The sequence below is a fragment of the Barbus barbus genome, assembly GCF_936440315.1.
Source record: "Barbus barbus genome assembly, chromosome: 22".
NCBI lineage: Eukaryota > Metazoa > Chordata > Actinopteri > Cypriniformes > Cyprinidae > Barbus > Barbus barbus.
Window position 1 is genome coordinate 22405779 of NC_136750.1, and position 14060 is coordinate 22419838.

At 37.6% G+C, this 14060-nt stretch overlaps 1 protein-coding gene across 1 annotated transcript in view; it reads left to right on the forward strand.

Moving 5' to 3' along the window:
• LOC306888239 (transcription factor RFX4-like) overlaps positions 1-14060 on the forward strand; it is a gene marked incomplete at its 5' end in the record, with an annotated part of 33623 nt that overhangs the window by 14506 nt on the left and 5057 nt on the right. The window contains 5 exons of the mRNA XM_079446440.1: positions 1900-2017; positions 2758-2877; positions 4767-4928; positions 5097-5262; positions 5372-5510. Of these exons, the coding sequence (XP_079302566.1) occupies positions 1900-2017; positions 2758-2877; positions 4767-4928; positions 5097-5262; positions 5372-5510 (705 nt within the window). The remainder of the gene's footprint in view (positions 1-1899; positions 2018-2757; positions 2878-4766; positions 4929-5096; positions 5263-5371; positions 5511-14060) is intronic.

Genomic DNA, 14060 nt, shown 5'->3' on the forward strand with positions numbered 1-14060 from the left:
GTAGAAATGTGCGTGTGTGGGAGAGTAGAAATGTGCGTGTGTGTGAGAGTAGAAATGTGCGTGAGTAGAAATGTATGTATGTGAAAGGAGGTGAGAGTAGAAATGTGCGTGTGTGAGAGCGCCAGAATGAATTATGGCTATATATATATGTGTGAGTAGAAATGTATGTATTTGAAAGGAGGTGAGAGTAGAAATGTGCGTGTGTGGGAGAGTAGAAATGTGCGTGTGTGGGAGAGTAGAAATGTGCGTGTGTGGGAGAGTAGAAATGTGCGTGTGTGTGAGAGTAGAAATGTGCGTGAGTAGAAATGTATGTATGTGAAAGGAGGTGAGAGTAGAAATGTGCGTGTGTGAGAGCGCCAGAATGAATTATGGCTATATATATATGTGTGAGTAGAAATGTATGTATTTGAAAGGAGGTGAGAGTAGAAATGTGCGTGTGTGAGAGTAGAAATGTGCGTGAGTAGAAATGTATGTATGTGAAAGGAGGTGAGAGTAGAAATGTGCGTGTGGGAGAGTAGAAATGTGCGTGTGTGGGAGAGTAGAAATGTGCGTGTGTGGGAGAGTAGAAATGTGCGTGTGGGAGAGTAGAAATGTGCGTGTGTGGGAGAGTAGAAATGTGCGTGTGTGTGAGAGTAGAAATGTGCGTGAGTAGAAATGTATGTATGTGAAAGGAGGTGAGAGTAGAAATGTGCGTGTGTGAGAGCGCCAGAATGAATTATGGCTATATATATATGTGTGAGTAGAAATGTATGTATTTGAAAGGAGGTGAGAGTAGAAATGTGCGTGTGTGGGAGAGTAGAAATGTGCGTGTGTGGGAGAGTAGAAATGTGCGTGTGTGAGAGTAGAAATGTGCGTGAGTAGAAATGTATGTATGTGAAAGGAGGTGAGAGTAGAAATGTGCGTGTGGGAGAGTAGAAATGTGCGTGTGGGAGAGTAGAAATGTGCGTGTGTGGGAGAGTAGAAATGTGCGTGTGTGGGAGAGTAGAAATGTGCGTGTGTGAGAGTAGAAATGTATGTATGTGAAAGGAGGTGAGAGTAGAAATGTGCGTGTGGGAGAGTAGAAATGTGCGTGTGGGAGAATAGAAATGTGCGTGTGTGGGAGAGTAGAAATGTGCGTGTGTGTGAGAGTAGAAATGTGCGTGAGTAGAAATGTATGTATGTGAAAGGAGGTGAGAGTAGAAATGTGCGCGTGTGAGAGCTTATATATATATATATATATATATATATATATATATATATATATATATATATATATATATATATATATATATATATATATATATATATATATATTGTTATTGTAGAAACTATGCTACTTTTTTATACTAGTAGGAACAGCATTTCTTTGAAATATCTTTTTTTTTTTTTTTTTTTTTTTATAAATGTCTTAACGAGTCCTTGCTGAATAAAATTACTGAATATTTGCCATTTAAAAATATTTTAATTATTGCTAAATTATTATTTTTTATAATTTTGTATGGTCATGTTTATCATTCAAACTATTTTATTTATTCATTATAGAGATATTTAGAATATCAAGGTTTTTCATAGCCCTTTTCAAGCACTGTTTATATGTTCTTCAAATCCAAACTAAATCTGCAGGTGTCCAACCCATGCAACTCTAAATGCCGTCACAACATACTTCATGATGCAATTCTCCAACTTAATAATGTCTTCATGGCCCCTTTTCGTGCCCATTATAGTCCAGATATGGGCTTGTAAATCTGGTTTCCATGGGAACATCAACCTACCAGACAATAGTTCAATGGGAGGGTGTTTCCTTAGGGGCAAATCAAATAGTTGACTTGTTGACATGTTTTTCGTTCTTGGGGGTTAGACCCAAAGGTTAAAGCCCCTGTGCCCTCCCCCAGGCTTTTCTCATGGTAATACTCCATTTAGGTGGCGGGGAAGAGACCCGGATGCCTGAAGAGGGTAGCTCAGCAGTTCCTGCTCATGTGGTCGTGTTTCGGGACCAGAGTTATCCGGGATATGACGCTACATAGCGCACCCAGCTTCGGTGAGTCAGGCTGCACCGTTTGGTCACCATCATCCTATTAGGGAGAGTAGAAAGGAATCTTCTTTTAACTCATTTGATTTGTCAAGTTAACTAAAAGTTTCTCAATCCACAACACCAAGTGTCAACTTTTAACTAAGATGGCAGCTTTGCTAACTCTTGGCTTACACCACCTAGCTGTCTATGGCAAAGTAACTGAAAGAAGGGCCATAAAAGAGGTAAAGGCCCCCTCCCTGTCAGCTCTGTCTGTGAATATCAAAGGCACAGCTGGTTGCAGTGTTTTGATAATGCAGCTCTCTGTACAAAACAGCTAATTAACAAAGGCTAACCCCCACCAAGTCTTTCCCATTTTATGACCGGGCAGTATTGCGCCAGTCCGCTGAATAGCCGCAATGTTTATTATGCACATAGTGGCTGGAGTTGCTAACACAATGTGAGGATTGTGCCATGCTCCTTATGAATTCTTTCCCCCATCTCATTCAGAACATGGACTCAAAGCATCATATGCTTCAGTAACTCTGTAGTGTTTATGGTTGGACCGCTAGCTTGGTTCTGACTTGGTTTTGAGCTTTTACCATTTAAATGTGCTTTAGTAAATCAGTTAAAATCGAATTGCATTTGATTGGCTAATGCTGTATGGGAATATTCCACAAAGCCATAATTTATTACTTGGACAGGTGACTTGAATTGGCAGAATACATAAACTTTTTATGGTAAATGGGACTATTTTTTTGTGCTTACAGGGTCATTCCATTTGATCCACCTCATGTTTGATGACTACGTACTATATCTGCTTGAGTCTTTGCACTGCCAAGAGAGAGCCAATGAACTGATGAGGGCCATGAAAGGAGAGGGGACACCAGGTGAGATCCATTTGATACAAGAAATAGAGCTGATTGCTCATGGCATCAGTCTAGAAATCAAGACAAAGCTAATTTGTCACTAAAATAGTACTTTTCATTAGTTTTGTAGGTGATGTTACTTGAAGAGAGTCACATAAATGTTGTACAGTCAAACCTCAAGTATGAATTTTTAAGCTGCTGTTTTAAAAACAATGTTAAAGCTTATAAAGCCTATATTAAATTTGATACACAAATTTCTAAGGCATCTATAAATTATCAACATGATCAAAACAACTCTCAATGTTGAACACAATCTACTACGTAACTTCTGTCATCTACCTGATAGATCATAGTTCTTTAGGAAGTAAAAGGCTTTTTAGTATAATTAGTATGAATTGCCTCCTTGTTTTGCCCCCACAGTAAACTACTAAACTACTTTCTAAAAATAGCATTTAAATATCATTGTGCAGTGTAAATTGGCCTTAGGACAAAAGATTTTGGGAGATAATGAGTGACAACTGATATTTGTATAAATTTTATGCAAGTAGTCTGCTATACTGTTCTCATTTATTTATTTTACAAATGATCTGAATTTCATTTAACTTCTTGGCCAAATAAATATCAGCAGCTGCTCCAAATTGCATATTTTTGCTAATTTTTGAATAACAATGAGGTGTTTTCCTCTTATGAGCTCCATATTATTATTTTTATTATTATTGTTTAGTCATTTAGCAGACGCTTTTATCCAAAGTGACTTACAAATGAGGACAACAGAAGCAATCAATTGTAGTATTAAAACAACTAAAAACAGATCCAAAACTAAAAGCTAAAACTTTATATATACTACCTATACACATTTTAAAAATAAAGAAATTAAATAAAAATGACAAATGCATACAACAAAATTTCAAAACTTAACATTTAAATGAAAAAAAAACATTAAAAACAATTCAAAATATTAAAGAACAAAAGGTATACGAGTATAATAATGATTCTAACAGAACACTAAGCCAAACACCAAAAAAACAACTATATATGTGTATATGTACAACCACACATACATACATACATGGATAAATATATATACATACACATTTATAAATTCAAAATGTATATCATTTCATTTCCATTTAGTTTGTTGAAGTGTTAAAATAACTCATATTAAAACTAAAACGTAATAAAAGACCTATACAGACATAATAAATTCAAATATTATTTAACTAAAATTAAAATAGATAAATACAAATCACGACAGTATAGTTTATCAGTAATCCTAAGAAATAACACTGCCAAACACGCATGCTAAAAACAACAACTTAATTACACATAGTAAGAAATGGCTAAAAAACTGAAACAGAAGTGAAACAAGTAGTAGAAAAGAGGAAAAATAAAAAGTGATACTTATATCTTTTGCCGGTGTCCCAGCCCGGTGGAGTCGCACTGAGTTGATGGTCTTTACACTCTTCGGTCATCACACTTTCCTTATTTTTCCACAATAAATGGCCAAGCAAGCACAGACACTGATAAGATACGCGAGACAGAACGAGACCAAACGCGATACCAGCACATCTCCACACAGTAAACACAAAATATTCTTCAATATCATATTATATGAGCCATAAAAGCCACAAAAACACCTATGCAAATTATGAGATATGTATGACTATAAAAGACCAGTGTGAAAGTTATAATAGTTAGGCTTGGTTTAGTGCTGATCTGTCTGGTGGAAGAGGTTGTGCAGCATTGTGTTTCTAGCTAAACTGGGTGACCAGGAATGTCACATCTGGTTTAGATAGTTACGACATCTGCTGGAGCACACCAGCATCCAAAACCTGTGGTGATTGCAGTAGAGAAAAACAAAGTTTTCAAAATCACTTTAACACTAACATTTTGACCTTTAACTACTATAGCAGATTCTGGGGAAGAGCTGATGCTCATGGGTTCCACCCCCACATCTACGTCACCTGGACCCTACTCTCCCGCCAAGTCTGTTCACTCGGTGGGTGTACCAGCCGTGGGTTCCCCCAATTCAGCCCAGTCTCCGGAGTACACCAGCATATCAGCTACCACAGGTAAATAGTGTAGAACGGATTCTAAAACTTAAATCTTACATCGCAGTCTCGCATTCAATGGCACATTTGGCACGGCTCCATTCCATGCATCCATTAAAACTGTATCAGATCATTTAATTAACAAGCCAAACACGTTTCTCTGTATATTTATGTCTGTGTATGTGCCAGGAGCTGTTCAGTCATATACCTGGTCCCTTACATACACAGTGACAACCTCAGGTGGCAGCCCACCCGAGCCCGGATCCCAGATTTCCTGCATGAGAGGCGGACCCCCTCTACACGGCTCCTCATCTGCTCACAGGATGCCAGTTTACCCACATCGAGATGAGCATGGGTGAGTCCCCAAATTCATTAGACATGAAATGATTTCTGAATATGACATTACAGTGTGGATTATGAAATGTTTTTAGAGATTTGTACTCTTTTGTACTATTTTTTTCTAGGTATACTGGCAGCTATAATTACAGCAGCTACGCAAACCAGCACCATCATGCTATTCAGAGTCAGTACTCCAGTTTAACCCACGAACCTGGATTGCCCACCCCTCTGCACTATTCCTCATACCACCGGACCTCCGCACAGGTTAGGCTCCTCCCACCAAAATGATCAAATCATACAGTATTATTTTAATATGATACTATTTAGAAAACACATTTTTATAGAATATAGTTTCACAATTTTCTTAGACAACACCTTCTGAAAAAAGGTTTAATGTCAGTTAAAATCCAATTTATGATAAATCATAATTATGACAAGTCAGAAACTGGCAAAATTATAATGGACTTTTTGTCAGTTGACTGTCACTTCAACTTTTTATCTCATAATTAGGACTCCTAGTAGTCAAAATTGACATACTAAGCCACAATTATGTGATATGAAGTCAAAATGAGTCATAATTATGATATAAAGTCCAAATTATGACTAATTATTTTCATTATTTTAAATTCATAACATTTTATCTCATAATTATTATAGTACTATAGTAGTATATCATAATTATGCCTTTTTTAATCTTAAGATTTATCTCAGAGACTTGGTGGCAGAAATAGGCTTCTATATACATTAATTGTATTTGCAACCAATTTTAGTGGTTGTGAATTATGGTTACCGTTTTTCTTTTTTTTTCTTTTTTAGAAAAAAATCGAAAAAGTGACTTTCGATTCGACAAAGCAAACTATTTTATTCAAAGATAAATCATGGACAATGAGGCCAGGACCAAACATTAAGAAAGTAAACCTAATAACAGATGGAAATGGTTGTGTATTCCCCAGTATTTAGAGCGGAAGTGTATTCCATCCTTGTCTTTTACAGTGTTTGTAACTGAGAGAAGAATACTTCTGTGAATGTGAATGGTGCTTGATGTATTACAGCCATTAGCATCTGAAATGTTGTGGTAACTGTTATCCACAGAGGTGTATAGATAGAGAATGCTTGCTTACCTCAGCACACACTAGACTAGGGTAATAGGCTGAACTCTTGATCAGAAATACAGTTAGCATATGTATTTAAAGTGTATTCACTTCTGAATGAGAACAAAGATGAAAAAACTGTTAATTGTCTTTGCTAAACCTCTTGAGAACCCTAGGGTTAAAGTTTATTGTAAAAGCACTTGCTAAATCTCAAAATGCTGCCATTACTTTAGCATGAATCACCCAAAACAACATTTTCCATGCAGATTTTTAAAAAACTTTCAATGTTGGTTTGGAAAAGCCTTAAGAAGTTAAAATTCCCTTGACAAGGTTATTTAGGGTTTATGTAGTGCTTGGAATGTTTGAATATTTGAAGGATGCAAGTATTATGTATTTTAAGTTAAAATGGTATGTAGTTTTAATAATTGTACACTGTAAAAACTAAAGGTTCCTGGAGGCACCTTTTGGGGTTCTTCACTTTGCCACACCGGCGGAACCCTCTGTAGAGACTCTAGGCACCGGTGGTTCTCTGAGGAACTTTAACGGTTCCTGGAGGAACCCTTTTATTAAGAATGCTCAGGAACCACCTTGGGTGCTTCGAGGTACCATTTCCTAATTTCGGTTCTTTAATTTTGCACCTCCCATTAGTTTATTGTTCTTGCTATTGACATTTTTAATAATTTTAATAAACACACTGAAAAACTAAAACAAATGCATATCAAACATTGTTTATTGATAAACAACAACAACAGCAATATCCATAGTTTCAAATAATCACCTTAAATAGTCAATACTGCACATTATAATCCCATTCATGGAAACAATAGTGTTAATAGTGTTGTAAACAAAACATTTACACCTTGACAAAACTGTAAAGAAATAAATGTGACTCAAATATCTTAGAACTTTAAAACACATTTCATGTACCTCAAAAATAGTATAATTTAAATTAAGTTAAATTACAAATTTTATGTACAGTGCAATCAATAGTAACCTTGTCTTTCCTGTTCTAAATGGAGGTCATTGATTGGGAACATTCACACAGGACATTTTAAGAAATTGATAAGCCTCAAAATAGCTGTATGTAGCTTAATAAACCTTCACATTTCCAGGTTTCTCCGCAGCGGAAGTCGTCATAGTTGGGTAAATTTCGAGAGCAGTGAATGGGAGAGTGCCAGAAATATATTTTTTGCATTCCCATTTGCTCAAATAGCAAAAGAAAAACTCTGCGATAACATTTTCACGACTTTCAATCAAAGGAAAAAAATGAACAGAGACCGATAACAGCAGTCAGAAGAGAGAACGATGTCAAATTTACTATCCCTCCATAGACCCTGCATTAGAAACACCCTCGTATTAGCGTTAACTAGTTCTTTTTGTAATTTGATACAAATGTGATATAATACAAAGTATAGTGTTATAATGTACATTTTTAAAAAAATTAAATATATATATATAAAAAAAATAGAGGATTTACAATGCTGATGACCGCTGAAATGCATCATCACAGTTTTGTTAAAGGTGCCATAGAATGCATTGATACAGTATTTTAAATGGTTCTCTGATATCTACACAGAAGGTATGTGGCTTAGGTAAGGGCAAAAAAATCTCCAGAAACGATTTTACATGTCCATTTACAACCCTAGGATTTCTCCCTAGAATGAAACGGTCTGTTATTGGCTTATTTGGCAGGGTCATGAATAATAATGAGCTCTGCTCTGATTGGCTGTTTCACAGTACGGCTCATCAGCAAGAAGGAAGCACAGGGAGGAAAATATATATTTAAATACTTTCTCTCGCAGTTATATCGTCGGGTAATTATGCTGTGTATAAAACGCAGGCATCAGGGAGCCGTTATTAATATGCGAGGCATTGAAACTGCTTTTGAACGATCCATCGATCGCGTTATAGTTCACTTTCAAGAGACGCGATCACACAAACTATGTTTACATTATGGAGCAACAGTACTTACCACACATTTCACAAGATCAGATGCTTGTCAGTGGTGCTCAGGATCTGTAAGTCATTCGCCATCATCCTCATCTCTCCTTACTGAGAGTGAAATCTTATGTACTGTCACAGGCTACCGCTAGCAAGGAGCTAACCATGTCCCTTTAGTGGCTCGCGTTATTTGCTTTCTGTGCCTTTCTGAATACAGACACCAACCCATCCCTGCACTTCACACCCCCTGCACGGCCTGGATCATAACATTTATTTTGTTATTTTCGCTGTTGTCCGCGCTTGTTTATTTACAATACCTGCAGAGCTTCTGATGGTTCGGCCGGCTTAGAACAAGGGCGGGTTTATGCAAATGTTGGGGGCGTAGTGATCCCGACTGTTGCGTCACAGTCGGTGTTATGTTCTGATTCGCCTGTTTTTCAGTGGTCTTTTTTAATCACGAGATTTACATATGAAGGAGAAAACTATGGTGTTTGAGGCTCACTGTATGTCATTTCCATGTACAGAACTGTTATTATTTAAATATGCCAGGGTAAAGACAGTTTTTCATTCTATGGCACCTTTAAGGGTCCATGATCTCCTCCTGAATGCTCAACAGACACAATAGAAAAATAGTGCACTTTTAATTGCTTTTCTGCATAATGTTAAATAGAACATATAGGCACTCATAGTAAGGTGAACTCATGGCGGTCAGGTTCGTCAGCAAGTAGCTCCTCACCATCAGGAAAATCTGCAGTGCTGCTCTCACCAAATGGGTCTCCTGTTATTACCAAAGCTGTTTCGAGATTCTGTGTAGGCTGTTCATTGAAAAAAGAGGGATTTACATAAAATTAAATAAAATATTTACATTTATTCTCTTAGCATGTATCTTCAATATGTGCATGTGTCTTATGAGTGCACTGATTAATGGTTGTGGACTAATTAAATGCACAATATCTGTTACAGTAACACACACAGGCAATGTAATATGTGTGTGTGTATACAGTATATGTACACTCACCTAAAGTATTATTAGGAACACCATACTAATACTGTGTTTGACCCCCTTTCGCCTTCAGAACTGCCTTAATTCTACGTGGCATTGATTCAACAAGGTGCTGAAAGCATTCTTTAGAAATGTTGGCCCATATTGATAGGATAGCATCTTGCAGTTGATGGAGATTTGTGGGATGCACATCCAGGGCACGAAGCTCCCGTTCCACCACATCTCAAAGATGCTCTATTGGGTTGAGATCTGGTGACTGTGGGAGCCATTTTAGTACAGTGAACTCATTGTCATGTTCAAGAAACCAATTTGAAATGATTCGAGCTTTGTGACATGGTGCATTATCCTGCTGGAAGTAGCCATCAGAGGATGGGTACATGGTGGTCATAAAGGGATGGACATGGTCAGAAACAATGCTCAGGTAGGCCGTGGCATTTAAACGATGCCCAATTGGCACTAAGGGGTCTAAAGTGTGCCAAGAAAACATCCCCCACACCATTACACCACCACCACCAGCCTGCACAGTGGTAACAAGGCATGATGGATCCATGTTCTCATTCTGTTTACGCCAAATTCTGACTCTACCATCTGAATGTCTCAACAGAAATCGAGACTCATCAGACCAGGCAACATTTTTCCAGTCTTCAACTGTCTAATTTTGGTGAGCTCGTGCAAATTGTAGCCTCTTTTTCCTATTTGTAGTGGAGATGATTGGCACCCGGTGGGGTCTTCTGCTGTTGTAGCCCATCCGCCTCAAGGTTGTGCGTGTTGTGGCTTCACAAATGCTTTGCTGCATACCTCGGTTGTAACGAGTGGTTATTTCAGTCAAAGTTGCTCTTCTATCAGCTTGAATCAGTCGGCCCATTCTCCTCTGACCTCTAGCATCAACAAGGCATTTTCGCCCACAGGACTGCTGCATACTGGATGTTTTTCCCTTTTCACACCATTCTTTGTAAACCCTAGAAATGGTTGTGCGTGAAAATCCCAGTAACTGAGCAGATTGTGAAATACTCAGACCGCCGTCTGGCACCAACAACCATGCCACGGTCAAAATTGCTTAAATCACCTTTCTTTCCCATTCTGACATTCAGTTTGGAGTTCAGGAGATTGTCTTGACCAGGACCACACCCCTAAATGCATTGAAGCAACTGCCATGTGATTGGTTGATTAGATAATTGCATTAATGAGAAATTGAACAGGTGTTCCTAATAATCCTTTAGGTGAGTGTATACACGCATGCACTAACTTACCTAATTTATCATACAGTCCAGCACAGCAGGATCATCATGTAACAGGTAGGACAAGGCTGGATTTCCCAGAAGATAACAAAAGGGGAAAAAAACTGTTAATAAACTATAAACAATTGAATGCTTTAGAAGGGTTTCTGATGTGTATCTGCAATTGTTCACTTATTTACACACCTTCAAAGGATGGGGTAGGTCCAGAGAGGTCTTCTTTTTTTTTTTTTTTTTTTTTCAGCCAGCAACAGACATCAACTGTCCACTGCCTCACATTTGAGGCGTCCTCTACAGAGCCATATTCATATATGCAGAACACATTTCTTCATTAACTGCGGAATAAAACCGAATACATGGATATTCTTTAACGGTTTAATTTAGGTCAGTGTAACAGTGTATATAGGACTGGATTCATATACAGTGGGTACGGAAAGTATTCAGACCCCCTTAAATTTTTCACTCTGTTATATTGCAGCCATTTGCTAAAATCATTTAAGTTCTTTTTTTTTTTCCTCATTAATGTACACACAGCACCCCATATTGACAGAAAAACCCAGAATTGTTGACATTTTTGCAGATTTATTAAAAAAGAAAAACTGAAATATCACATGGTTCTAAGTATTCAGACCCTTTGCTGTGACTCATATATTTAACTCAGGTGCTGTCCATTTCTTCGGATCATCCTTGAGATGGTTCTACACCTTCATTTGAGTCCAGCTGTGTTTGATTATACTGACTGGACTTAATTAGGAAAGCCACACACCTGTCTATATAAGACCTTACAGCTCACAGTGCATGTCAGAGCAAATGAGAATCATGAGGTCAAAGGAACTGCCTGAAGAGCTCAGAGACACAGATCAAAGGCACAGATCTGGCCAAGGTTACAAAAAAAATTCTGCTGCACTTAAGGTTCCTAAGAGCACAGTGGCATCCATAATCCTTAAATGGAAGACGTTTGGGACGACCAGAACCCTTCCTAGAGCTGGCCGTCCAGCCAAACTGAGCTATCGGGGGAGAAGAGCCTTGGTGAGAGAGGTAAAGAAGAACCCAAAGATCACTGTAGCTGAGCTCCAGAGATGCAATCGGGAGATGGGAGAAAGTTGTAGAAAGTCAACCATCACTGCAGCCCTCCACCAGTCGGGGCTTTATGGCAAAGTGGCCCGACAAAAGCCTCTCCTCAGTGCAAGACACAAAAAAACACTTGAAGGATTACAAGATGGTGAGAAATAAGATTCTCTGGTCTGATGAGACCAAGATAGAACTTTTTGGCCTTAATTCTAAGGGGTATGTGTGGAGAAAACCAGGCACTGCTCATCACCTGTCCAATACAGTCCCAACAGTGAAGCATGGTGGTGGCAGCATCATGCTGTGGGGGTGTTTTTCAGCTGCAGGGACAGGACGACTGGTTGCAATCGAGGGAAAGATGAATGCGGCCAAGTACAGGGATATCCTGGACGAAAACCTTCTCCAGACTGCTCAGGACCTCAGACTGGGCCGAAGGTTTACCTTCCAACAAGACAATGACCCTAAGCACACAGCTAAAATAACGAAGGAGTGGCTTCACAACAACTCCGTGACTGTTCTTGAATGGCCCAGCCAGAGCCCTGACTTAAACCCAATTGAGCATCTCTGGAGAGACCTAAAAATGGCTGTCCACCAACGTTTACCATCCAACCTGACAGAACTGGAGAGGATCTGCAAGGAGGAATGGCAGAGGATCCCCAAATCCAGGTGTGAAAAACTTGTTGCATCTTTCCCAAAAAGACTCATGGCTGTATTAGATCAAAAGGGTGCTTCTAATAAATACTGAGCAAAGGGTCTGAATACGTAGGACCATGTGATATTTCAGTTTTTCTTTTTTAATCTGCAAAAATGTCAACAATTGTGTTTTTCTGTCAATATGGGGTGCTGTGTGTACATTGAGGAAAAAAAAATTAACTTAAATGATTTTAGCAAATGGCTGCAATATAACAAAGAGTGAAAAATTTAAGGGGGGTCTGAATACTTTCCGTACCCACTGTATAATTTTGGATTAAGCTGAAACACTATTTCAGTTAATTTATTTCAATGTCAACAACAAACGTACTTACATAGTGCTGCTCAGTGAACCCTTTGAGATTTTAAGAGAACTCGTGTATACTGGATGTCCTGAGGAGATAAAATGATAAAACCAGTTTTATGTAACGTTATGTGTAAATGACTCAACAAAATAGTTAATATCTTATTAGCCTAACGTTACAAGTAACATGGATCTGTAACTATTTAACGAACGTAAACTACAACAAATAGTTCAGAAAAGGAAAAGAAGTTACAATGACTACAAACGAACATGAGAAATGCTGACTAAAAATTATTGTCCGTGATTTAAGTCTCCATTTCGTCCCACAAAGTTCATTAGATTCGTTAGCATCCCGACTATTAAATTAGCGGTTAAAACAAACATTTAAAAAGAAAAACATAGTTAACTCAAGCGTGTCAGCGTAGGAATTAGTGTACAAATAGTAAATATGTAATTTATATTTATTTTGGAGCCTTAAAACGTTACTCGCCTTGCGCAACGGTTGTTTCTTTGAGGAAAGGAGCAGTTACTTTCTTTGTATTTGAAATTGCTCTTGCAGGAGCGCGAGGACGCCACGCTTCTTGACGACAGCATAAACATAATTATTTTTATTATATTAATTATTTAACAATTACTTCTGAATAATTTAAACTTATTTAATGAGGGAAATACTTAAAAAACAAAAAAAAAAAAAAAAAAAAACATTACTCTTGTACTGATTGTTATAATTAGCATTTATTTTTAATTAAATTAACGTATTGAGCCATATTTAGGCCTAGTTCAATAATATTTTTAATGTTTGCTTTAAAGTTTCAGGGTAAACTTCCACCTTTTAAATGATTTAACATTTATTTCAGTAAAAATATTTTTAGTTATTGCAGTATTTAAGTTATACAACATTTAAAATCCAACAAATGGAGGCAGATAGAAGTGAAATCTGGTGGAAATGAATAAAATAATTTGTATTAACATGGTGTAGCCATTGGATGCCTGTATGACCGTATATGTATATATTCCCTATTGCTGAGAACAGTGTTTTCAGAAATAATTTTAGTTGGATATACTGTGGCTGATTTGTAGATTTAATAAGTCCCTTTGTTATTTTTATTTATTTATTTGTTATGACGGCCAATTCTGACTGTGAACAGAACAAGTGTGACCAATTTTAAAACCATTTAGTCATGAATTTATACCCAAGGTTTTTGTTTTCACATGGCAAGTGCCACAAAAGTCATTAGGTTCCATCCGATAAAGTAAATAATAATCATCATCAGTCATATTTCATTTTGCCACCTGAATCTTTGCGTTCTTCCAGATGCTGGCTTTTACAAGTAAGATCTTCCAGGAACCACTTCAATATTAACAGATCTTACAATAACCCTTTTTAAAAAATTGAGTTCCTCCAGGAACCTCCAGAGCACTTTGAGGTCTCAGTGTAATGAAATGGTGACTCCAGAACCTCAGAACTGGAAACAAAGTGCT